Source organism: Drosophila serrata, unplaced genomic scaffold (genome assembly GCF_035046125.1).
Source record: "Drosophila serrata isolate PLE 108 unplaced genomic scaffold, ASM3504612v1 contig_121, whole genome shotgun sequence".
Lineage (NCBI taxonomy): Eukaryota > Metazoa > Arthropoda > Insecta > Diptera > Drosophilidae > Drosophila > Drosophila serrata.
The window spans coordinates 17501-42653 of NW_028257019.1; the positions used below are offsets into that span (position 1 = coordinate 17501).

The window sequence follows — 25153 nt, forward strand, 5'->3', positions numbered from 1 at the left end:
AAAAACAGTGAGAGAGCGCCGAGAGCCAGCCGCTCTCTCTTAAGCATCCTCCGATGTATTCGTGTTGGCTCTAGAACCAGCAGCTCTCCCTTCCATGTTTTTACATTTACATTTATTTTATTTTATTTTTATAATTTATGTGTTATAATAAATTATTTCTTAGTCAATTAAATAAAATGATTGAAATACATAATAATGAATTTACATGATCTTTTTATACCCTTGCAGGGTATATAATTTCCGTCAGAAGCTTGCAACGCAGTAAAGGAGGCACCTCCGACCATATAAAGTATATACATATATTCTTGATCAGGATCAACAGCCGATCCTATCTAGCCATGTCCGTCTGTCCGTTTCTACGAAAACTAGTCTCTCAGTTTTAAAGCAATCTAAATGCAACTTTGTAATAAGCCTTCTACACTCATAGAAATTTTAACCCGAAATCGCCCCAAAAAGTACAATTTTCTCCCGTAGACTTAGAAAATCGCCCTAAAGTGGATCCAAAGGAGAGTCGCCCTAAATTTATGAAAAATTTGCCCTAAAATCGGAAAAAAAAACTTCCTCAAATCTAAGGCAATTTTTCTTAAATGTAGGAAAAATGTCCTTGTTTTTAAGGCGATTTGCCCTAAATATGTGAAAATTTTTCTAAAATAATAACATAAGAATCTATTTTCTAGATTTTGGGGTGTATTTTTAATATTTAAAGGCCTTGAAGAAAAACACATTTTTTCTTTATTTGTATTTACTACATTAATAATTACATATGTATCGGCAAATGGATATACCATTCGTATACCAGCGTATGCAGAATGCTAGTTCCTGGAAAGTTTGTCTTACGCGGAACTTTGGCATCCTTGGTTCTCTTCTTTGATTGGTCCTCTCAGTTCGTTGTGGCGCGACACAACTGCGCTGTTAGTTCCCTTTTTCACAGGCATCGTTATAGCGAGGCGGCAGCGTCGCGTCGCTGTCGCCGTGTGTGGTTCGAAGGCAGTTCTTAGGCAGAACGATCGGGCAGTCTTCAGCGATCGTCAGTAGAGGTGGAGAACTATCGATAGTCGTCGCCATTGATTATTTTTCTCAAACCATCGATAGTGTCGATAGTACTATCGGTAGTGTTATGCTTTTTAATTTTTAGATGTAAAAAAAGCTATAAAATGAAATTCGAACAAAACTTTATTATATTTTTAGCTCTTTAAAAATAAAAAATTAATTAATTTATTTATTTTTTTGATTAGGGATTGTATAAAAAGTACATCGTCGAACTGTGTATTCGAGCGGAAAAGAAGTACAAAACTAATTCTTTTTTAAAAAGAGCATTAGGAGATTTTTACTTTCAGCTATACTTTAGCTTTTCACTATATTTTGGCGTTCCACTTTCATCTTTATTTTTTCTTTGTGATGTGATAAGCCGCGTGCAAAACTATCGATAGTGCAGGGCTGCCATCGATGGCGGTGCGATAGCGCCAAACCATCGATAGTGTCGATAGTGCCATCGATAGCTCTCCACCTCTAATCGTCAGCCAGGAAAGTCGAAACTCACTCCGCCCGAAAATGGAACGCGACCACGAATCGACATGTACATATATTTATATAAAGATATTTACACATAGCTATTTACATATAGTACATATATTAATATATAATATAATCTTATAAATACAATTTTGGTTAAAATTTCTTTTTTATTTCATATACAAAGGTAGTCAAAAGTATTTACACTTCGACTATTTTCATAACCAAATTTCTTTTAGTTCTTATTCTTGTTGTTGTTGACCGTTTCTCTAAAATTTTCTTTATTGCGTAGATTGATCTATGCAGAAGCGAGCCAAAAAGGAATTCGAAAGTTAACGGTTCATAAAAAAGTGCTATAAGTAAAAGAATAGATGCACCTACAGTGTAATATTTACGCATAATTTGTTTTCGTCTTAATTTTAATACCATTAAAATTAAATCATTTTTTTGTGACAATCTCATAATTTACTTTATTAATAGTTAAAAAAATTTGCTAAGGTGTTGATGAAGGCTTTCAATTGGTTGGAATTAAGTTTATTAAGCTATGTCCAAAATAAATAGACATATTTTCTTTTGCTATTAATATTGTCCTATGAACCGTTATCTTTTGTTTTCGTTTTCTGGTTGTTTCTGAATAAATTAATTTATGCAATAAATTTCATGGAAATCGGTCAACAAAAACAAAAATAAGTTTGGCGGTGAAAATAATTGTGAATTTGTGTAAATACTTTTGACTACCCCAATATACATATATTGTCTTTGGTTACCCTGCAGTACCGCGTGTCATCAATAGGCCACTGTCATCAACAGTGTTGCCAGGTGATGAGCGCCCGTATAAGCTAGTATGGCAACATTTCCCATTCCTGCGCAATCCATATTTGAGAAGTGAAAAAGATGTATTTAAAAATTGAAAAATTTTGATTAAACAAATATAGCAAACCTTATGCTTAATATTGCATTTAGAGTATTTAAATGCATTTTGTTGCGCAATTTGGTTTTTATGATGTTCACTTGGCTAAAAGCCCGTTCCACTTCGGCATTAGACCGAGGTAAGGAAAGCATTTGAATTGCAAATAAAGCAAGGGACTTAAATGGTTTATTATCTCCAGCATCCTTATTATCCAATACCTCTGCCCAAAATTGTACGCTATCATTAATATTTTCCCATTTAATGTGATGAATTTGATCTATTTGTGATTTTAATTCATCAATATTTAATATATTAACATATTCAAATATTTTAATAAAATCCAAAACATTTTTTTGGGCTCGTAACATACTACCAACTAAAAATACGCTAAGAGTTGTTAATATTTTAAAATTATCCGGCAATCTAAAATAAAAAATCAAAAATATAATATACATACATTAAATCAATAGCAGTTTATTCATACCTGTTACGAAGTTGCAATATTAATTTTTTAATAAAATTAGTGCAGGTCTTACGTATAGCAGGAGTATTTTGTTGAGACTGCGTCTCTTTAATTTTTTTTTCAAACGCATATCCCAAATATAAATCATTACTCGGGATATCCTCCTCATCCTTGAAAAGGTCTACTTCAACATCTGGTTGTATAATTTTTTCCTTAAGAGAATTTATGGTGGTTATCAATTCATTCAGCAATATTGAAGACTCCGACCGTTCGCTTTGGAATATATTGTTTAGTTTTTGCATATCGCTTAAAATTGGCTTTAAAGGTAGGTTGCAGTGGTGAGGCCCATTTCTGGTGCCTCCAATTAGAGCTAAGCTCCTTTTTGCTCCACACCCTCTGTTTGTTGTTGTTATACACTATCAGTACCATCCAGAGTCAGCCAGGAAACCTAGAATTGCCGAAACTTTCAGCTTTCCTATGTTTCCCAGTGACTCCAACTGGTAGGCACCGAAGTGGCGAAATCTGATATAGTTTAGCGCTGGGCAGAAGCAGAGCAGATGTTCCGGTGTCTCTTGCTCTGTAGGTTGCTTACAGCTTCTACAGATTGCGTTGTATGGCAGTCCCAGCTTCATTGCGTGCGAACCGATCGCCCAATGTCCCGTGGTGAGTGCCGTGAACCTGCTGATATCCCGTTTGCTGTTGGATAGCAGTTCCCTGGTTCGTTTTTCGTCGTACCTCGGCCAGCATTCCCTTGACCTTCTGTGATCACTCTTGCCTTGCCATTCTTTATTAGCTATCTGCCTAAAGTGGTCATGGATCCTTGTCTGGATCGCGTTTAGGGAGATCGGTAATTCGAAGTCAGAGCTTAGCCCTGCCGAGCCTGCACGGGCTAGTTCGTCTGCCTTCTCATTTCCTGGGATCTCGTTGTGTCCCGGTACCCAAGTTACTTGTACCTTATTTTTGTCGGCAAGTCTATTAAGGGCCTTCTTGCATTCTGCCACTAGTCGTGAGTTCGTTTTCACGGCAGATAGGGATTTTATAGCCGCTTGGCTATCCGAGTAGATTCGAACTCTTTTGCCCCTGAGGTCCTGCCTTAAGGAAAGTTCGACTGCTTCCCTTATGGCTAGTAACTCAGCCTGAAAGACCGTCGCTGAGTTAGAGAGATTGAAAGCCTGTTCAATTCTCCAATTTTCAGCGAAGATCCCAGCCCCTACGCCGCAGCTCATTTTTGAGCCATCGGTGTAGAGGGACACCTCGTTCTCCACTACTACTCTGCCCCTACTCCAGTCTTCCCTTGATGGGTATGATGTCGAGAATGCATTCCCGAATTTCATTTCCGCGATCATGTAGTCGGTCTTGACGTCTGTATTAATGCTACTGTTTCCAAGGATCTTGCCGTGCCCGGCGCCGTAGTCCCTCCAGCAATTGCTCGCCTTCAGTCTTACTGCGCTCTGTGCCGCAGTGTCCTTCACAAACAGCTCTATCGGCATTAAATCCAGGATGGCGTTGAGGGCAGCCGCAGGGCATGAGCGCATTGCACCCACTGCCCCCGCACTCGCTGCCCGTTGCATCCGTGTCAGCTTCGTTCTGTTGTAAGCCCTAGTTAGTGCCGGCCACCATACTAGGGCTCCGTATGTAAGAATTGGTCGTACCACTGCAGTGTAGAGCCATAAAATTATCTTTGGGTGCAGTCCCCATTTGTTCCCAAACATTTTCCTGCAGGAGTAGAATGCGATGCTTGCTTTCCTTACTCTTTCTGCAATGTTATCCTTCCATAAGAGCTTTTTATCCAGAATAACTCCTAGATACTTCGCTCGCTCCGAAAGTTTTAGCTCCATGCCGTTGATACTGGGCATGTTGAAGGGTGGTATCTTAGTTCTTCGCGTGAAGAGCATAAGTTCCGTTTTTGTGGGGTTGATACCTAGTCCGCAGGTTTTTGCCCATTTGTTTAATCGACCTAGCGCACCCGTCATTATTTCGCTAATAACGTCAGGGTATGGTCCTGAAACTAGCAGTACTACGTCGTCCGCGTATGCAACTGCTTTGACTCCACCCGTATTGAGATCTGTCAATATGGCGTTCATATTTGTGAGCCAGAGTAGGGGCGATAGTACCCCGCCCTGAGGTGTGCCTCTCTTCACAGTCCGCGTGAGGTGAGTGCCACTCAGTTCGGCTGTGATCGTCCTGCTCTTTAGCATGACTCCGATCCACTCTCTGATGCCTCTCTCAATACCTAGCAAGTTGAGGGAGTCCAGGATAGAGTCGGGGTTCACGTTATTGAACGCGCCTTCGATGTCTAGGAAGGCTGCCATCGTGTATTGTTTGTGTTGTAGTGTCTTCTCGACATGATGAACAACTTCGTGTAGCGCTGTTTCCGTTGATTTTCCTCTGCGGTACGCATGCTGCGCATCCGAAAGTCGATGTCCTTCTAGAGATTCTCGGATGTGGACGTCCAGGAGTCTCTCTAGTGTCTTCAGGGCGAAGGAGGTAAGACTTATCGGTCTATAATCCTTTGCTAGGATATGCCCCCTTCTGCCCGGTTTCGGTATGAAAATGACTTTAGCCTCTCTCCACAGCAGTGGGACGTGCGTCAGTCTTAAACAAGCTTCATAAATGGCTTTTAGCCATTTGCAAATACTGTCCTTAGCTGATTGTAGCATTGCCGGTATTAAGCCGTCTGGGCCCGGGCTTTTATACTTATCGAAAGAATCTATTGCCCACTGGATTCGCTCAGTGGTAATGATGTCTTTCGTAGGTGTATCCATTTGAGAGCTCGTTCCCTCCTCGGGTTCCGAGTTCACTCTGAGGCTTCCTGGGAAGTGGGTGTCAACTAGTAGCTCTAGTGACTCCTCGATTGTCGTCGTAGCAGAGCCGTCTGCTCTGTTGATCAGGGTAGGGCTTGTGTGCCCCTTGGCGAGGATTTTGCTTACTCTCGCCGTGTCCTTTATGCCTTCCAGTGACTCGCAGTAGTTTTGCCAGGACTCTTTCTTGGCCTTGTATACTGCCTTCTTGTAAATTTTTTGTGCCTCTTTGTATGTTCCCCAATCCCGGGTTACATAGCTGTGGTTAAAGGACTTTCTCGCGCTCTTTCTGAGCTCGCTCAATTCCTTTGTCCACCACGGTGGGTATTGCTTCTTCGAGAATGTTAGCTTACAAGTCTCTTTGAAGGCGTTGTTCAGAATATTAGTTAGGCCCTCGACCTCTTTGTCGAGTGCCTTTGCAGTGGATATAGTCTTGATCCTCCTGCCGTTTACTTTTGATCGGACAATTTCGCTGAAATTGTTCCAATCCGTCCTACGGGGGTTCCTTCTTGGCACCTGTTTCTTAACTGGTGTCGTTAATTCAAAGAAAATGTACCTATGGTCTGAGAAGGAGTGTTCTGTCGATACCCTCCAGTTCTCGACCCTGTAATTGTTCTGCTCTATATGTAATGTGAGGTCTAACACCTCTTCCCAACCTTGAAAATTTTCCGTACTCGGAAAGATGAAGGTCGGCGTATTGCCCTTGTTACATATTGTTACGTTTCTACAGATAATATTGTCAAAGAGTGACTCACCTCTTTCGTTGGTCTCCGAACTCCCCCAGAGCGTGTGTCTTGCGTTCGCATCACACCCGAGCACCAGGGTCGTCTTCTTCGCTTCCGCCCATTGCAGCAGCTTGACTACCGGCTCAGGCGGGGCCGGCTCGTCATGGGCCATGTATGCCGATGTTATGATGACTCCGCTCCCATCCGCCGCCACGAATCTGGCCACTGCTAGGTCAGGTGTGCTGAGATTGGGACAGAGAAAAGCATTAAAGTGATTCTTAATTACAATGCAAGCTCTCGACCTACCATTCGAGTTTGTGCACAGTAGTGTGTATCCTTGGATTCTCAAACCAGCGACTTGCCCGTCCCTGGTCCAAGGCTCCTGTATCAGGCCGATGTCGATATCCCTCTCCCTTAGAAGGATCGTGAGATTAGCTGAAGCGTGCGAGCTGCGCTTCAGGTTAATCTGCACGATTCTCGACATCGATGTTGGTGGGGGTGGCGTCTGGAGATTTGTCGTCGATGACCATGTCGTCCAACAATTTGTTGGTGTCATCGACCTCCTCCAGAATCTCGTCCGGCTCGGCCAGGAAGACCTTAATCTTGGCCTTCCTGATGCCGTACCTGACCTTGTGGTCCGTTGCCTCCAGCTGGGGCAGACAGCGCTGGTTGATCAGCAGGAGGAAAGGCTGACTCGCCTTCATCTCCTGCTCTGCTCTGAGGATGGTCCAGTCCTCCGTATGTATGTCTGGGTTCTGAGCCTTCAGACAGGCGATCACCCTAGCATGGTCAGTTTGGCCCTTTGGTAACCAGATGCGAGCTCTGGGTCTCCTTGGGATCTCCCTGGCGTGGACTAGCCTAATCTTAAGGCCAGTCCATGTGTCGCTGATCTTAGCCACACACTCCGCCAGGAAGCTTCGGGAGAACCCATCGTCGCACCTGATGACCCGGTGCCCTCTGACCACGTCTGAGGAGTCGAAGGAGGGGATGGGGCCGGTCGGCATGCTAACCAACCTGTCGGTCACCATGTCGGCCAATTTGGCCTCGATCTCCTCCCACTTCTCCGACAGCAGGCGACCGTCGTCATGGAGCTCGTCCACCAGTGCCATAGCCAGACTGTCTCTGGCCACCTCGCTAAACTTCTTTGCCTGGCTGACAAAGTTCGTCGCTCGCGGCTTACCCTGTGGGTCCTTCGCTCTCTTAGGTGCGCTTTCACTCACTTCCTGTGAGCGAATTCGCTTTGCCTTCGAGGGCTGGAACGCCGCCGGGTTTGCCGCTTTGTACTGCTCAAATTCCGCGATCTCCGCAAGGAATTTGGCCTTGTCCTCGGCATCCCGAGGGTCTGTTTTGCCCTCAGCCTCGTTCTTGGCTATCTTGCCGAGAACGAAGCGGGCTCTGTTGACCCTCGCTCGTCTCTGATGGTGAGACATTTTTGCTATCTCTGAGGTGGTGCTCAGCTGAGCCCCACCTGTGTGTTTCGATTGGGGAGTGCTACTCGCTCTCCCCTCGGATTGCGACTCTTCTCCGTCGGTCTCCGATGCAATTTGAGATGCAGCGACCAGTCTCGGCCTCTGCAACTCTCGTCCTTCGTTGACAGTTTTTGGGGTTTATCCTCTCCCGGGAGTTCCGAAGCTCGGTTTGTAGAAGTCATTTCATAGCATGATCGCCCGCTTTGCTCGACCTGGCAAGCGCAGCGGGCCAGAGGGGGTTTGGGGCTTTGAAGAAGGTCGACCGCAGCTTCGCCCCAAAACTGCGGCAAGGCCACTTACGACCCAGGGTTGCCTGGCCCTGGGAAGGCTCCGTGCAGACACAGCTTGGAATTACCCCTCAGCTGCGAACCTGGAAGCCAGTGTGCACGGGTCGCATCACACACCTGACTTGAGGGGAGGCTACTTAAAGACTGCCTAAGTCCGCCCGACTACAATTGGTCAGCATCCCCGGTCGAGCCTCGACTGGGGACCTGCTTCCAGCCGCCCTCGCTTGGAGAGTATAGTCGCACTACCGATGGTGTACACAGTTACGGCAGATGACACAGTCATCCGTTGATCCCCCTGTGCACCCTATCGGCTGACGGCCCGGCTTTAAAAAAGCAAATAAAGCAAATTTACTTCATCGCAATAAAGATTATGTAATATTTTTGCCTTGTGGCATTTTTCTTCAGAAGCTGCTGAAGCAAAGTGTAACTTTAGTTCAGACCACTGATGTGCAATTCTGGATACTGCAGGCTCAATAGAAAGCCACCTTGTATCCCATACTCTGGGTATTTTAGGACGACTCTGAAAGAATTAAGGTATTCATTCAGTATAACCAATACATTTTATATCAAACAGTACAGAAGTTAATAAACAAACAACAACAATGAGTCTACTAGCTACCATTTATAACAAACACAGGGATTAGATTTTAAATCCTTTTGAACGCATTGGACAAACACGATTTACAAATTTGGTGTGCACGTACATATGTATGTATATACCTGATCATTATTAATGCACTCATACTTTTTTTTATACCCCTGCAGGGTATTATAATTTCAGTCGGAAGTTTGCAACACAGTGAAGGAGGCACCTCCGACCATATAAAGTATATATATTCTTGATCAGGATCAACCGCCGAGTCGATCTAGCCATGTCCGTCTGTCCGTTTCTACGCAAACTAGTCTCTCAGTTTTGAAGCTATCTGAATGAAACTTTGTAGTTAGCCTTCTATATAGTCTCACTCGTATATATGTCGGAACGGGCAGGATCGGACGACTATATCATATAGCTGCCATAGGAATGATTAGAACATTTTTACAAAAAATTTTTTAACATTTTCAGTTTTCAACAGAATTGGTTAAAATTTAAAATATAGCCATTTTATTATATTCTACAATATTTTGTAAAATTTTATGAAAATCGGACTACAATATCATATAGCTCCCATAGGAACGATCGAGAAATTATTACAATTAAAAATGATCACTTTTTCAGATTTTCATCAAATTTGAGGTATAGCCATTTTATATTAGTCTCAAATTTTGTGTCAAATGTCATGAAAATCGGACAACTATATCATATAGGTATATACATATATCATATAGGTGCCATACAAACGATCGTTTGATGTAGAAGAAAAATGAAAATCTGTGAATGTAAAGCTGAAAATATAATATGTAAAGTAATTTTGTCACACTGATATCCGTGGACTCATCCAGCAATAAGCTAAATTTTGAATCTCCGATGTCGACGTGCAAGTCCTCCATAAAGTGCACAGCTTACACATTGTTGGTTATTTGCGTGCATTTCGTACGCCCCAGTTGAATTTGAGCGGCTGCACTACATTCTTTAAATTTAGTTGTGCACAACCGCGACAAATGGTCCACTGGCAATATTGCCGAGTGTTCGGCAATGAACAAACAAAGTGCTGCTTCCTGATCCGGAGTCTTGCAACACTTAGCCGGAAAATTTATTTTTTGCGATTCAGCAACTGATCCCATTACTAAAGTGTGTTTTTCGATGCCGATGCTGCCTGATTTCAAAGATTTTGGCTGATATTGTCGACTTACAGTAGCAACAATATGCTTTGGTTCCTTCTCCTGGCACTTTGCGTAACCACGCCTTGAATTCCTTGTTTTGGAGCCAAGCATCCCGAAAAATCTGTTTGTATATAACTTTCGGCATTTTGAGGACACGCTTTACTTATCTTCACAACACAACAAAATTATTGGTGGTAACACTTCAGCCAACAAATCGATCTCCGATGACACTCGATTAGAAATAAGTTCACGATCACATGAAATGAACACAACCATCGGCAAAAAAAGAACAAACTCAGATATTTTCATGCCATAAAGCATATTTTTCGTACAAAACATTCCGTGGATATCAAAAATACATAAAAAGCTTAGATATGCTAGATGAATTTTAAAATAAGCTATAATTCAAGCTATAAGCTAGATGGAAATTTTTCAAGCTTTTCTAGTTTCAAATATGCTAGAACTAGCTTATAATAAGCTAACCTGGCAACACTGGTCATCAACGCGCCGACTGCGACTTCTACCAAGGCGACGCTCTGCCGACTGCGACTTCTACCGAGTCGACCCTCTGCCGACTGCGACTTCTACTACGACGCTCTGCCCACGATACAGTTACGGCGGTAGTCTAGACGGCAGTCGTCGTGCCCATGTTAAATAAATCAACATTTTGTTTGGCCTGTCATCAGTAATTCATCAACGGTCAATGGGGTGCTGTTGATGAAACGTTGATGAATTACTGATGACAGGCCATACAAACTGTTGATTTATTTAACATGGGCATGTCCTTGACTGCTGATGAAACGTTGATGAATTACTGATGACAGGTACTGCAGGGTAGGGTTCCAAGTGTCAAAAAAGATGATGCAATCATGCACCAACACGTACATACATACATACATTTATAGATATATAGTGAAGTGTTCCTGTTTTGTGAGTCGAACTAATGACCCGTCAGTTGACTAAGGACAACGCTAAGTTGAATTAATAAAACGAATATTCCGCTTCACGTCTTTATTCAAATGATCTCAGCTTAAGACTAAATTATTGTGACAAAAATCTTACTTCTACTGCCCTTTGTTTACAAAAGTTGGGGAGCGAGATCGCCCGCTTGGGATATTGATTGAAGAATTATTTATGTTATTGAGAAGGAGCATTGCTTGCTCCGGATGTGGATTGCTTACATGGGTTCAGCGTGGGATCGCCTACGCTGCAGATTCATATTTCTTGGAACATAACGGAATTTGTGAATATGTCACTTCCCTCCCCTTAAAAGGGTTGCCTATGTTTGGGCTGGCATTTCAGGGTACAATGCAGGCAACTGGTTTTGTGCCGGTTCTATTTCTTGTTGTGGTTCTTGATTATTTTTTGCTTGTTTTCTAAATTTTGTACATATATAAAAAGGTAAGTGGATTTTGTGTATACAATTTTGATAGGACAACAAAAATAATAAGAACGATAACTACTAATATTATAATTACGTAAAGTGTGGTATTATTTTCTGAAATTAGTTTTAAAACGTCATTATGTTCTACTATCTTTATCTTAGTTACATTAATCGGGGAATACAATGCTGTTAAATCAAATTCTGGACTTAACGAATTTTCGCTTAAAATAACATTTCCAATTTTAACTCTTCATTGTTTTATTCTAATCTTTTTGCTTCCATTTATTTTAATATCGCCATTTAATTCTTGACAATTTTGTTCGATTGTAGTTTCAGTTAGATTCCATGTAAGTATAATATTTGGTTTAACATATTAAATCATTTCCTTTGAAGGAGTTAGTATAAAATTACAAATTGGATTTTTACGCTTAATTATATTTTTATTGCATTCATTATTAACTTCTTTATTGTCTTGATTATAAATTTTATTCTTATATTCAAAATATGATTGTTGATCTGAATAGTCAACTGATATCCATTATGGTCGGGATAAGGAATTATTTTAATGGTGTTAATGGTTTTGTGGTTAATAGGGATATGTGAAATAAGTAACATCATCGTACAGAAGGTTCCTGTGGAAGTTTAACGGCATTAGTTTTCTTTTGTTTCTTAAATTGTGTTTTGTAGTATTGGGTTTCCCTATTTCGATTGGTAATTTTGTAATGGTCTTCGTCTATTTTTTCTACATTTTTATTTGCTTTAAATGGATTTTCTAATTTTCCCTTTTGAAGTGGAACTTTTCTGTATCTAGGGTCAATGTTAAATTCCTGTAGATCTTCATTTATTTTATCTATTTTCCTTTCTTTAATATTTTGAGTGTTTAATATTGGATGTCCAGCGTATAAGAATATTTGAGCAGGTGTTTGTCCAGTGGTGTCATGTTTTATTTTATGATTGTATGTGTAAAGAATTGTCTCTATCTTGCTTAATTTTACTTCTTCATCATCGGATGAGTTGATTATTCGGATTTTTTCATTTATTGTCTTATGTAGTCTTTCGACGTCTGCTACACCGGTTTTTACCGTGTTAAGTTGTAATTCAATTCCTTCTGCTTCAAGCCATCGCTTTAGAGTCAAGCTGGTGAAAGCTCCGTCTCTGTCTGCCTTTAGTAATTTGGGTTTACCTAACTGATTAAAAATGCGCATTAGTGCGTTCCTGCATTCTATCCTTTGATTCTGATCCTTTGATTTAATATGTTCAAGTGTAGCGAATTTCGAATAAATGTCAATGCAACTAATGTAATGTTTTCCCTCAGATGAATAAATATCTACCACAAATTTGTCTCGACAATGTTCAGGGTTGGGTGTGATTTTAAGAGGCATTTTGGTATTTCTGTGTTCTGTTTTAGCCAAATTGCATATGTTGCATTCATTTATTATATTCTGAATTAATAGTTGGCTATTTGGAAAAAAGTGATTTTCTTTGAATAATTTAGTCATTTTCTGTATACCTGGATGTAAAAGTTTTTCATGTGATTGAAGTATAATTTCTTTGAATTCGGCGTATGAACAAACATTCTTTAATAAGTGGAGGCTGCGAATTACTTTAGTGTAAGGGTATTAATAATTTCTCTGTGTGCTCTTTGAATGATTTCAAAATCTACATCGCTTTCAATATGAATGGTAATGTTTTTATGAATAAAATGATCAAGTAAAATTTGTTTGGCCTTGTCGAGTGTCATTACATTATATTGGATTGTTGTAATGGAGTTACGAATATTGTTGAATGATTGTTGAATGAAAGCACTGTAATTTAATTCATGTTCATTAAGTGTTCTGCTAATAAAGGATATAGGATGACCATTTTGAGAAAGTACGGCTCCAAGGGCTTGATTACTGGCATCTGTGGTTAAAGTGAATTTTTTTCGAAATCGGGTAATTGGAGAATTGGTTCTCTAATTATGTTTTAAGTTTTTTGAATGCTTCTATGTAGTCGATATTTTGTGTATCTATTTTTGCTCCTTTTTTTTAAACATTTGGTCATTGGTTTTGCTATGTCTGCGTAGTTTGGGATAAATTTATGATAATAACCGGTTAATCCAAGGAAAGCTCTGATCTCTTTTACTTTTGTTGGAATTGGATATGGAACTATGGCTTTAACTTTAAGGGGGTTTGGTTTTATACCATTGGGGGTCACGATGTGACCAAGAAAGCTATAATTGAATAATTGTATTGGTAATTTTCTGATCAATATTTTAATGAAATCTTTAATCGCCTGAATATAAATAAGAAAATCTGGCTGGTTACCTTCTAGATGCAATTTCGAATATAGTACTTGACGTCGTCTTTCTGCTTCTTCGCAGAATGCTCTCAGATTTCCCTTGTAAGGTGTCTCCCTGAAGTTCTCCAGTAGTTTGTACTTCGGTGTTTGGGGTTTAAATTCTGCAACTAGTCTCGATCTAAGGGTAGGCCAACCTTCAATGTTCGGAAGGCCCAATGATCGTGTTACGTGTCCGTCCAAGTTTCTTTCGATGGCTCCAAGAAGAATCCTCTGTTGTCGCACATTATTAGTTTGGTAGAGTGAAATTACATAGTCCACTCTGCTGACGAAGGTGTAGAGAGTTTCTGGATCACCCTTAAATGGCATGATGTCTTTTAGTTGCCGACGAGCTTCAGCAAGGTTGTTGTCGCTTAGTTTATTTTTGATTTCACTTTTTAAAGTTGAAGTGTTTGTTTAAATTAATCTTCTTAAAATTTATTTGTTGTTATTAACTTTTAGGTGCCGTTGGACTTATTGTGTTTTTCTTTTGTTCTTCCACTTTTTGTTGGACAACAGAATTGGAATTATAATCCAAGTTGAAGTGTTTTAAAACGTTTTGCGTAATTATTGTTCGAGAACTGAATTATAAAATTTAATTTATTTTTCACTCGAGGTTCTTTTTTTCTGGTACTTTTTGTATCCTACCGACTGCGCCAGTGAAGTGTTTCTGTTTTGTGAGTCGAACTAATGTCCCGTCAGTTGACTAAGGACAACGCTAAGTTGAATTAATAAAACGAATATTCCGCTTCACGTCTTTATTCAAATGATCTCAGCTTAAGACTAAATTATTGTGACAAAAATCTTACTTCTACTGCCCTTTGTTTACAAAAGTTGGGGTGCGAGATCGCCCGCTTGGGATATTGATTGAAGAAAATCGGGTATCTCAGTGCATTGATGTCCGATGTAATCTTCAAAACTGTGTAATGAAAACTTCAGCATGTGTGTTACAAGAATAAAAAAAATTTGGAATGGTAAGTCAACTACTTTTTTTTTATAACCTTCTAAAATCAGCAAGTTTTCTTGCCGCACCCTGTACATGTATATGTATGTATATGTATACTAGCTGTACCCTGCCACGTTTCTCTGTGGCATATTATGGTTAAGAGGGCACTTCTGAATACATCAAGGTTCTGGCAAAATCATCTTCCTGGCATAAGGTGAAGAAGGCAGTCAGAGTTGTCGCTGGCCGATTCAGGACTCTTTCTTGCACATTTTTTTCTGTGAAATAGACACGTTGACCATTCTCCAAATGGACTGCCACGTTTCTCTGTGGCATATTATGGTTAAGAGGGCACTTCTGAATACATCAAGGTTCTGGCAAAATCATCTTCCTGGCATAAGGTGAAGAAGGCAGTCAGAGTTGTCGCTGGCCGATTCAGGACTCTTTCTTGCACATTTTTTTCTGTGAAATAGACACGTTGACCATTCTCCAAATGGACTGCCACGTTTCTCTGTGGCATATTGTGGTTGAACGCATAAGAAATAAGTCACATTGAAATGGTATCCATCGGCACCATCCCAGAAGATTAGTGGATACTGCAAAGCATCGTAACAACGGTGAGTTTCTGCGACGTTTACCAATCGATCGTTTCGTCGATGGAGAACAATATCTCGAGGTTGAAACTGATCCCCGACTATGACAATTGCCACTTCGTCTATAGTTGGAGCATTATATCTCCTGATATGTTCTCCAGCAGGCCTTTTGTCTGCATGAATGACAATTTTATGGGTATCCGAAGGCATCATATCGATTGCTGTTTTGAATAAACGCACCAAATTGTTCCGTTCGTGAAAAAGATTCTGTAGCTGCGAAATAATTGGCCTCTTCAGCGATTTATTGATTCCATAACGTGCATCTACTTCATCTCCATCATCACCAATGAAGTACATTTGAAGAAATTTGTGTTCGCTGTCTTGGAACGGAAGCAGGGAACCGGCTTTATGATAGATTTGTCCTTTGATTTTAAAAGTTGGCATGAATTGCGCAGTTATAATTTCCGCACCAAATGACGTCATTTGAAAGCAAGAGTTGTATTTCCTAATGTTCGACAGGAAATGCTTCGATTCAGCAGTAGATCCAGCGAATAGAGAGTGCAGAGGCTCTGGTGGTGCTTCAAGTTGAGGCAATTTCACTTTCCCGGAAGCGCAACACAATCCTTTTGGTTCGTTTTTGAATTTGAGAGCCTGACAGTATATGCAGACCTGATGCATCTGGCCAATAACGACATTGCGATTCGAGCTATAATCAACAGTTGGATTATATCTGAATGCAAGACGATTGTATTGCAGGGTTTGATCTGCTGCAAGCTGTAAACGCGCTTCAGTTACCCTTGCCCTGTCGCGATCATTATTTTGCGAGTGAATCAAATCGATTGCTGCAGAACGCGACTGCCTAACTCTCAATCGTTTTCTCTCAAGCCTATCTGCTCGTCTTTCTGCTGATTCCTCTATGTGCATTTGCATTGCTCTCTGCCGCTCAGTCTCTCGGAAGGAGGCCCGTTCTTCGTCAGTCATATTCGTAATCTTACGTCTTTTTGCTTCTGTATTGCGAATACAACGACCCAATCTCGACTTTTTTGGTGGCATGACTTCGTTTCTTACTGAACCTGAACAAAAAATAAAATTTGTATCTCCAATTTCATCTTTCAATATGATTTTAATGTTTGACAGGAAATGCTTTGATTTGCTTGTAGAGGGCGCAGTAGTAGGGGCACGGGGAAACGCTAAAAAAATAGATATATTCGCAGCCGCAGATAAGCTATCAACATCAAAAGTAGTCAATAACCGAGCTGGAACCTCAACGCATGTTCTCTAAAAATTTGGGCATAAACGGTTCAGAACTTTTCAAGTTTCTTCTTTCAATATGTTTTGAATGTTTGACAGGAAATGTTTTGATTCAGCTGGCTGCCTGTAGATGGCGCAGCAGTAGGGTCACTTGGAAACGCTAAAAAAATAGATATATTCGCCACCGCAGATAATAGGGGGATGAAAAATAGATGTTGGCCGATTCTCATAGATACCGGATAAGCACAAAAAATTTCATCAAAATCGGTCAAGCCGTTTCGGAGGAGTATGGCAACGAAAACTGTGACACGAGAATTTTATATATTAGATATATGAGGAAATTTATAATTCATTTTTTTTTTATTTATTTATTTAATTAAAAAACGTTATACTTTGTTTAATGATTACCACAATTTTTCTTCGCATAATTTCTTGCATTCGCCCTAAACGTATGTTACGGGTCTCTCCTTCCGGCTGTTGCCTCGTCAATCTATAATTAACATACACATGTACATAAAGTACAGATTATACATATATATGTTAGAATCAAATGGACAATATTTTCCATAAATATACACACCAATTAAGAAGAGAACAAATACTGGATATATAATGGCCTTCCGTTCACACCGTCTAGGTTAAAAAAGAGTCCAGGTTCAAAAGCAATTCTGGAAATGAATTTATTAACTGAATACAAATAAGTCACTTATCCTTTAACAACATTTAATAAATTACATTGCAAAACACTTGTGAATACTTCAGCTGTCATTAGAGCTGTGAACAAATCGATTTCAACAACGAGATTATCGATTCTTTTTTTTCGTTTAATAATATTTTTCATCATCTCAATCTAATTTCGGGACCGCTGCTCTGAATCCCTCCGAAAACAACAATTAATTGTTTGGCAGTATCCGAACACAGGTAGAATTTTCATTGCATTCTTTGTTTCGGAGTTCTCTTACCGAAACCCATCGGATTTGTTTTTGTTTTTTGAACATGACATCAGGAATCGGACAAAAAAGGAATTTCGGTACTGAAGGGGACGCCTGAGTTTTTTTAGATTATAAAACTCCACGGCCACACCAATAAGATCCGTTGGAATTTCCTCACGAAGTTGGTCCCGAGTTGGGCCTTAATTGACTAATTGTGAAATTCCGTTCTTCATCTTCTATTAGATTAAGCATTTACATATATCAATATTAATTCCTTTAAGTAAACAATAATAATAAACTTACCTTCAAAAACGTTGAGCAACATGTCTCCGTTCAAACTTTTTAAAAATTTCTCCATGGCTTCACTTTTGTACACAACTTCGCTCTTTGATCTGTTTACACGGACTAAAAACCCGAAGCTAACCCTTTACACGAACTGAAAACCCAAAGCCCTCCCGAAGAATAACGAAAATATCTTCTTCTATTTCATTCTCAAGCATTCCCCTTGAAACTTAAATCTGTAACCTGTAGTTCTAGGGCTAATTCGACATGGTTATCTGAAAAAATGACCTGCAAAACTAGGGCGATTCGCCCGTATATTGAGAAAGAAGCTAAACGAACAAAATCGGGAAAAATTCGCCCTTGTCTTGATTTTATGGTGCCTTTCCCTAAATTTATGAAAACCTTTTCTTAATTCTAGAAAATGTTTCCTAGTTTAAGGCGATTATTTTTTAGGGATATTTTTCTAAAATCTAGAGAAATATTTTTATGAGCGTATATACTCCCTCTCGTAAATATGTTGGAACGGGCGGATCGGACGACTATATCATATAGCTGCCATAGGAATGATCGGAAAGTTAAAAAAAATATATATATTATTTTCAGTTCTAAACAGAATTTGATAAAATTTAAGATATATCCCCAATTTATATTACTATTAATATTGTGTAAAATTTAATGAAAATATGTCTACTATATTATAAAGCTCCCATAGGAACGATCGAGAAATTAATTCAATTAAAAAGTATAACATTTTCAGTTTTCAACAGATTTTCATCAAATTTAAGTTATAGTCCATTCTATATATTCTACAATTTTGTTTGTACAGCTCCCATAGAAATGATCGTTAGATATTGAGGAAATATGCAAATCTGTGAATGCAAAACTGTAAATATAATATGTCTATATGAATGAAATGAAAGCAGGTATTACTTCATTGTTTTTAACATAAGTATACATATATCATCTATATTGTATTGATTCCTAGTCATCAAGGTTTTATCTGCAAGGTTATATAATTTGCGTGCCGAAGATACCTTCCTTTCTTGTTTTTTTATTTAGCATAATTAATATATATCTAATAATTCAAATATATTATATAATATTCATACATATTTATATATTCTGTGGACACATTTAATATGAAAATAAAATTTAGTTAAATGCTTTTCTGAAAATAAACAAAACGCGCCAGAAAGTCTACCTCTATGGTGGTGTAGAAACGATTTATCCAATATGTATTAAGAACTCTATATTTTGTTATTATTTGTAATATTATTATTGTGACTATATAGTTTTAAATCAAGTATTGGAATAAAACACTTAATATACATATATATATATATATATATATATATATATATATATATATATGTATATTTATTTATTTATTTATTTTATATATATATATATATATATATATATATATATATATTTTTTTTTTTTTTTGTATAACATATAAAAATAAAGAAAAAAAATAAAATATAAAGGCATTCAAGCGCTTAAAAATGTAAAAACAAGCTAAATTCAAAACATACAAAAAACTTAAAATGCATATGCTTTCAGTGCAATACATCGCAGTCCGACTTTGCTTCATGCGATGAGAAATTCAGTATAGAAAACTATGTCGAACAGGGATGGCCTAATGCAAGGTCCCCAGTTCAGAAAAGTGGCTAGAGTGGCATACAGTACCTAAATCGAACGCTGATCCGTTCAAAGTAGAATTCTGTGCTGAGGTATTTCCCTATCGGGATATTTTTTCTACACAAAGTTCGATGACAAAAAAAGAAAAAGAAAAGAAAATCACCACAATTATATTACGTTTAGATTTTCAAACTACGTCAAATTCCTTTAAATGATAATCGGAAAACATTTAGAAAATAAAATTATATTAATATGAACTTAATATTATATTTTCGAGAGCTTGTGTACTTTTTAAGTATTATAGGTCAGGTTAGGTTAGGTTAGGACGGCCCTCCTGACGGGGCCAATCATAGGCCAGTATGGCCCTTATTTATCCGGATGTTGTTTTCACATAGTCCTGGAGAATCTTACGCGGTGTTGAAATCCTTTAGGATCGCGGTAGTTTTTGCGAAGCCAAGTAGTTCACCTGGCGACCTCTTGGAGGCATGTACTTGTGATGCCAGTACTGGGGCACCTAAGTGCTTTACTCTTGCCTGCGTTAGGGCTGGGTACTTATAGATGAGATGCTCCAAGGTTTCGGTTGCTTCAGATTCATCGCATTTCCAGCAGTTACTAGTAGACTAGTAGTCTGCAGTCTTTTCGGGATAGCTACAGTACGTAGTGGCAGAGTTTGTTATTGCGCTCTTTGCACATGATTTTAGTTCTTTTGCTAGTCGCAGAGTTTCCTCTTCACCTGCTTTTTGCTCGTACGCCCGCCAGTCTCTCTAACTCGCCTTGGAGCGTTCTTAGAAAGACTGGGACGTTTTCTGTTCTATCGATAGCCAGTCCGACTCCTTCCCTCGCCAGTTCGTCTACGATCTCGTTTGCCTCTATGCCCTGGTGGCTGGGAACCCAGTAAATCCGCACTGACATTGTCGTGCTCAGGATATCTAGTACGTCCCTGCTTGCCAGTATATTTTTGGAACTGACCGCTGACGATTGAATGGATCTGGTCTCCGCCTCACTGTCTACGAACAGGTTTACCGCCTCACATGGACGGGCTATTTCCTGCGCAAGCTCTGTCGCCTGCCTGATGGCAAAGACTTTCGCATGGAATATGCTGCATTAGCTTGGTAGCTTATACGATAGCCTCGTCTCATAGTCTGTACAGTATATAGCCGCTCCAACTCCTCCTTCCCTCTTGGAGCCGTCAGTGTATATGTTGAGGTATCGAGCATGGTCCTGAACCGTTTTCCAACTTTCAGGTCACATGAATGTGGATGTTTTCACATCAAGGCAACTTCTATGCGTCATGTAGTGAGATATACTGCTCATGGTTCGACCAATTGAGCTTTGTCCGAATCCATGTGGCGACATGTTTCCGAGCGCTACTAGGCGTTGTGCAGCCTTTCCCGCGGTCAGTTGCGCGTGGATATCCAGGGGATCAATTCCAATTATAGTCTCTAGAGCTTTTGTGGGGGTTGACCTCAGCGCCCGAGACATGCAGAGCAGTGCCAGACACTGGGCTCTCTCCATAAGCTTATTGTAGGTCCTTTTTTTCATGGCTTGGCACCACAATAAGACTCCGTATAGCAATGCCGGACGCACCACCGATATATAGACCCAGTGCATCAGAGCGGGAGAAAGCACCCATGTGCTACTGAGTATCTTCTTGGATGCATATAGCGCAATGGTGGCCTTTTTCACCATCTCTAGAACATTGGGTTTCCAAGCCAGTTTGCTGTCCAGTACAATGCCAAGGTATTTGACTTATGTTTTCGGGGTCAGCCTGGTGGTATTTATTTTTGGGAGGATCTATGGCGGTACCTTGTATCTCTCAGTGAAGAGAATGAGGTCCGTCTTATCCGCATTGATTCTGAGTCCTACCTTAGCCGTAAACTCACATATCTCCCCGAGGGTTGATTACCTGATCGAACTAAAGGTCGATGAACATACTCCCGTAATAATTATGCTTATGTCGTTAGCATAAACTGTTATCTTTGGGGCGTTCCTCTCGAACTTTCAGATTAGGTCGTCGAGCACTAGATTCCATAGGAGAGACGATATAACTCCACCTTGCGGCGTGGTTCTGTGCGCTCCTTTCTCATGGAAGCGGGGCACCAATCCGATTGTACCCGTCGGCAACTTAATAGATGTTGGTCGCTCCTAGGCGCTTACATTACTGAATACCCCGGATATGTCAACAAAGACTCCGAGAGGGGTTTTCTTCAAGGTGGCTAATAGCGAATGCAGCGCCTTCTCCACTGATTTCCCTTTTGTGTATGCATGCTTGTTGGTTGACAGTGATCTGCCCACATCGTTTCTGAGGTCCAGCAGCTTTTCTAGCGTTTTGAGTAGAAAGGAGGTGAGGCTTATCGGCAAGTAGTCCTTTGGACTGAACTGGTACTTTGTCCCGCTACGAGTGTTATATCTAGCACGTTGGACGAGGTGGGGCCTACAAAGGTGTGTTCCTTCCCCACGTTTGCTATATCTAAATTGGTAGAGAAAAAATATGTCTAAAAATGACTCACCTCTGTCGTTTATGTCGGGGCTTCCCCATACGCTGTGGCGCGCATTGGAGTCTGCACCCACGATCAGTTGCTGGTCCTTTGGGCCGGGATCTACCAGACTCCTGAGTTCTTCCGGTGGAGCTGGCCTATGTGTGCTATGTAGAAGGAAGCTACCATTAGACTCTGCTTTTGGCTTTCTAGCAACACCACAGTCAGGTCGTCCGAGTTGTAATGAGACATATGGTTAGCTTGAAGACCTTTTGTACGAGTACGGAGTACGTTCCGTACGGAACGCGTTGTAGTTTGAGGATTTTAGTCCAGCGACGGTATTGCCAGAGGCAATCCATGACTCTTGAACTAGAGCTACATCGTCGGACCCTTGCTACATGGCAATTAGGAGTTCCGCTGACGCTACCTTGCTCTTATGGAGATTGAGCTCCAGCACCTTTAGGGACATGGGTACTGGGCTCAACTTCACTCGACGGGTTGACTACTATCGTCAGGTCACCATCTTCCTCCTCTTCGGACTCATCCAGCGTTAGTTCCTGGGCGGTATCCAGACCTAGGTCCTTCTCCACCACGCCTGCCTTCAGGGTGTGGTCCTCCTTATCCCCGGGATGGTGCTTTTTGCGGCGCAGGTAGACGCTACCCATGCCTCACGCCATCTTCCCGTATCTGGGATACAGGATGTCCTCTGCCTCCTTGTTAATCTGGAGGACTGCGCATTGGCCCCCCTCTTTGGGTAACGGGCTCGTAATGTGCAGTACCTTCGCTTTTGTGATGGATGGGATTAGCTTTGTGCCCACCACCTCCAGCTTGGCCCCGTCCCACATCTCTTCCATCCGTCCGACTGTTTGCGTCAACCACTTTCTCGTCGTGTCATCCATACACTTTAGGATTTTGACCCCATTTAGCCACTCGACACCATTGAATGTGGGCATGGGCGCTACAGGGTCTTTCTCCTTCCGTGCAACTAATGAGTCAACGAGCCGCGCATGCACCGTCTTCCACCGCGCCTCGGTCATCTTGCTATTTTCATCGCTCCTGTCAATGATTGCCACTATCAAATGTCGTTTGGTCACCTCACTGGCATTCGCGATTTTCTTTTCCTTTTGGGTTTTCGCCTTCAAGGGGGGGCCTGCTTCCTTGGACACGAGTTGGACTCCGCTTGCTCGCCGGAGTGTCTTTTATGGCACTCTAGGCAGAGCGTTGCCGCTTGGTGACAAGCATCACCTCCACCTTGTTGGCGAAATCGGCCGTTGATGCCATGCTAGGAAGCTTGGTGAAGTGCAGCCTGCTCTCCTCGATCCTTTGCTCGGCCAGTTGAGCTTTACGTTCTCCTCTTCGGATACGGCAGCTTTTGTCCGGAGCCGGCTCTGGATTCGAAGGGCAGCTTTATACTGAGCCTTAGCCTTCTTCCCCTCGCTCGAACGCTTCGGCCCATCCCTGCGCGGGGAACTGGTGCCTGGATCTGACGAGCGAAGAAGGCTTTCTTTCTCTTCTTTCGAAAGCTTCACGCTCTCCAGATCCGAGTCTGTATAGACAATGGCACCCTTGCGGCTTAGCTATCTTTTCGTCGTTATATTGGCAATAGCGATACAACTGACTTGACCTGCTCCCGTCAAATCAGAGGTGTAACCGCTGGCGACACGCATAGAGGATTGCTCCACTCCGTGCCCGCCGGTGGTAGCAGTCATGTCTTCCACCGACGTTTGGGGTGATTTCCCAGCCCCGGTTGCCTCTCCTGTCCCAATCCTGTGAAAAATTGGTTTATTTCCGGGGACCCACCCACTTGCGTTTTATGCCTGTCGACAGGCACCTCCAACCATGGCAAGTGATTAATTTCCTTCGGCGTTTAGGCGGGAGAAATTGAATCGAAGCCTTAGCTAGACACTGCATTACCCCGGACAGAGCATGTGCCACTGAATTACCATTGTACGGGGTAATACGGTGCAGATTGCCTTGCCGGCTGCCTCGTAGAGGGTTCAGCTGGAGGATTTTTGCCAGCCTTTATGTATTTTAATTTTGTTATCTTGTTTAACCACAGTTATTGATTTATTTGAATTTGCTCAATCCTTAACAACAAAAAAAAATCTTTTTTAAAGAAAATTCATTGAATTAACAAATTAACAAGAAAATAAGCTAACTTCGGCACGCCAAAGTTTATATGCCCTTGCAGATAGAACTTCGATGACTAGGAATCAATACAAATATCTAACGAACGTTTATATGGCACCTATTTGATATAGTATTCGGATTTTCATAAAATTTTACGCAAAATTGTAGAGTGAGATGAAATGGCTATAACTCAAATTTGATAAAAATCTGTTGAAAACTGAAAAGTTCTAATTTTTAATTGTATTAATTTCTCGATCGTTCTTATGGGAGCTATATGATATAGTAGTCCAATTTTCAATTTACATATATAATTAAGATTATATTATTATTTATATTATTAATGATCGAATTGCAATCTGCAAAGATGTACAAACTTCAGAGTTATTTCTTATTAACTCTTAAGCAGATGGAAATCTTTTCCCGTCATTATACGACTTCTGGCTTCTTGTATTGCGATTATTTCTGCTGTTAAAACTGATAAGTAGGTCGAAAGTTTACTATATAATAATAACGTTTTCTGAGGTTACAGCAGTTATATTGTTGTATATGGATCCGTCAATATAAGTAATATTCTTTTTCTGCATTTTTGCTTTTATGTCTAAAAATTCTTTTATAAATATTGACGGACTTGTTTGATCTTTTTTGTATCTGCTTACACTTGTGTCTAAGGATTATGATTGTAGGTGAAATGGCGGGTTTGATTTTGGTATGAGTATTATTGGGTTGATAGGGAGATCAAGGTTAGCACAAGAGATAATACATTTCTGTATGATTGAGTATCTATATTTTCTAATTTATTTATTTTTTATGATTTCTGTATGACTGAGTTCCTATATTTTCTAATTTATTTATTTTTATGATTTTGTCAATGATTTGGTGAGGCAGAGTGTTGGTTGCTTGAATTACTGTGTTTGATACCTTAGGTTGAAGGTGCTGTATTCTGTCATTTAATAACGTAAGCACAGAAGCAATAATAAATCGCCTACGAGCGACCAACACGCACCCCGCCATCAACTTTTGGATAGGAAATCTACTAAGTTGCAGGCGGGTACAATCCGATTGGGGCACCGCTTCCGTGGTGAAGCGAGCACAAAGAGGCTCACCCCGAGGTGGAGTCAACAGCCTATGCTGACGACATAATCGTAATAATCACGGGAGTTTGTCCATCGACCCTTAGCTCGCTTATGGAATCAACACTCAGGGGGATATGTGAGTGGACGGACAAGGTAGGACTCATTTTTTATGCGGATAAGACGGACCTCATTCTCTTCACTAA

General features: G+C 40.6%; 1 protein-coding gene, 1 long non-coding RNA gene and 1 pseudogene across 5 annotated transcripts; all 3 read right to left on the bottom strand.

The window, feature by feature from the left end:
• Positions 1-6818: 6818 nt before the first annotated feature.
• LOC147644671 (uncharacterized) lies at positions 6819-10541 on the bottom strand. The gene has a single exon (XM_086825996.1). The coding sequence runs from the start codon at positions 7839-7841 to the stop codon at positions 6873-6875; it is 969 nt and encodes a 322-aa protein (XP_086682122.1). The 5' UTR covers positions 7842-10541; the 3' UTR covers positions 6819-6872.
• Positions 10542-16756: 6215 nt separating this feature from the next.
• On the bottom strand, positions 16757-18163 carry LOC110189785 (uncharacterized). 3 transcript variants are annotated; one of them, XR_015270163.1, is made up of 4 exons: positions 17651-18163; positions 17151-17583; positions 16996-17083; positions 16757-16905 (listed from the first exon to the last, which is right to left on the bottom strand). It is a non-coding gene; the product is annotated as an uncharacterized LOC110189785 (long non-coding RNA). The 3 variants fall into 3 exon arrangements; XR_002319971.2 differs by having other exon boundaries at positions 17151-18163; XR_002319972.2 differs by having other exon boundaries at positions 16996-17102; positions 17151-18163.
• A 1097-nt stretch (positions 18164-19260) lies between these two features.
• On the bottom strand, positions 19261-23693 carry LOC147644672 (uncharacterized; annotated as a pseudogene). The gene is made up of 2 exons (XR_015270164.1): positions 23662-23693; positions 19261-23550 (listed from the first exon to the last, which is right to left on the bottom strand). The product of XR_015270164.1 is annotated as an uncharacterized LOC147644672 (transcript).
• Positions 23694-25153: the final 1460 nt, after the last annotated feature.

Excerpts from the sequence above, each read along its gene's own strand:
- LOC147644671 (XM_086825996.1), bottom strand. The coding sequence starts at position 7,841 with ATGTCTCACCATCAGAGACGAGCGAGGGTCAACAGAGCCCGCTTCGTT.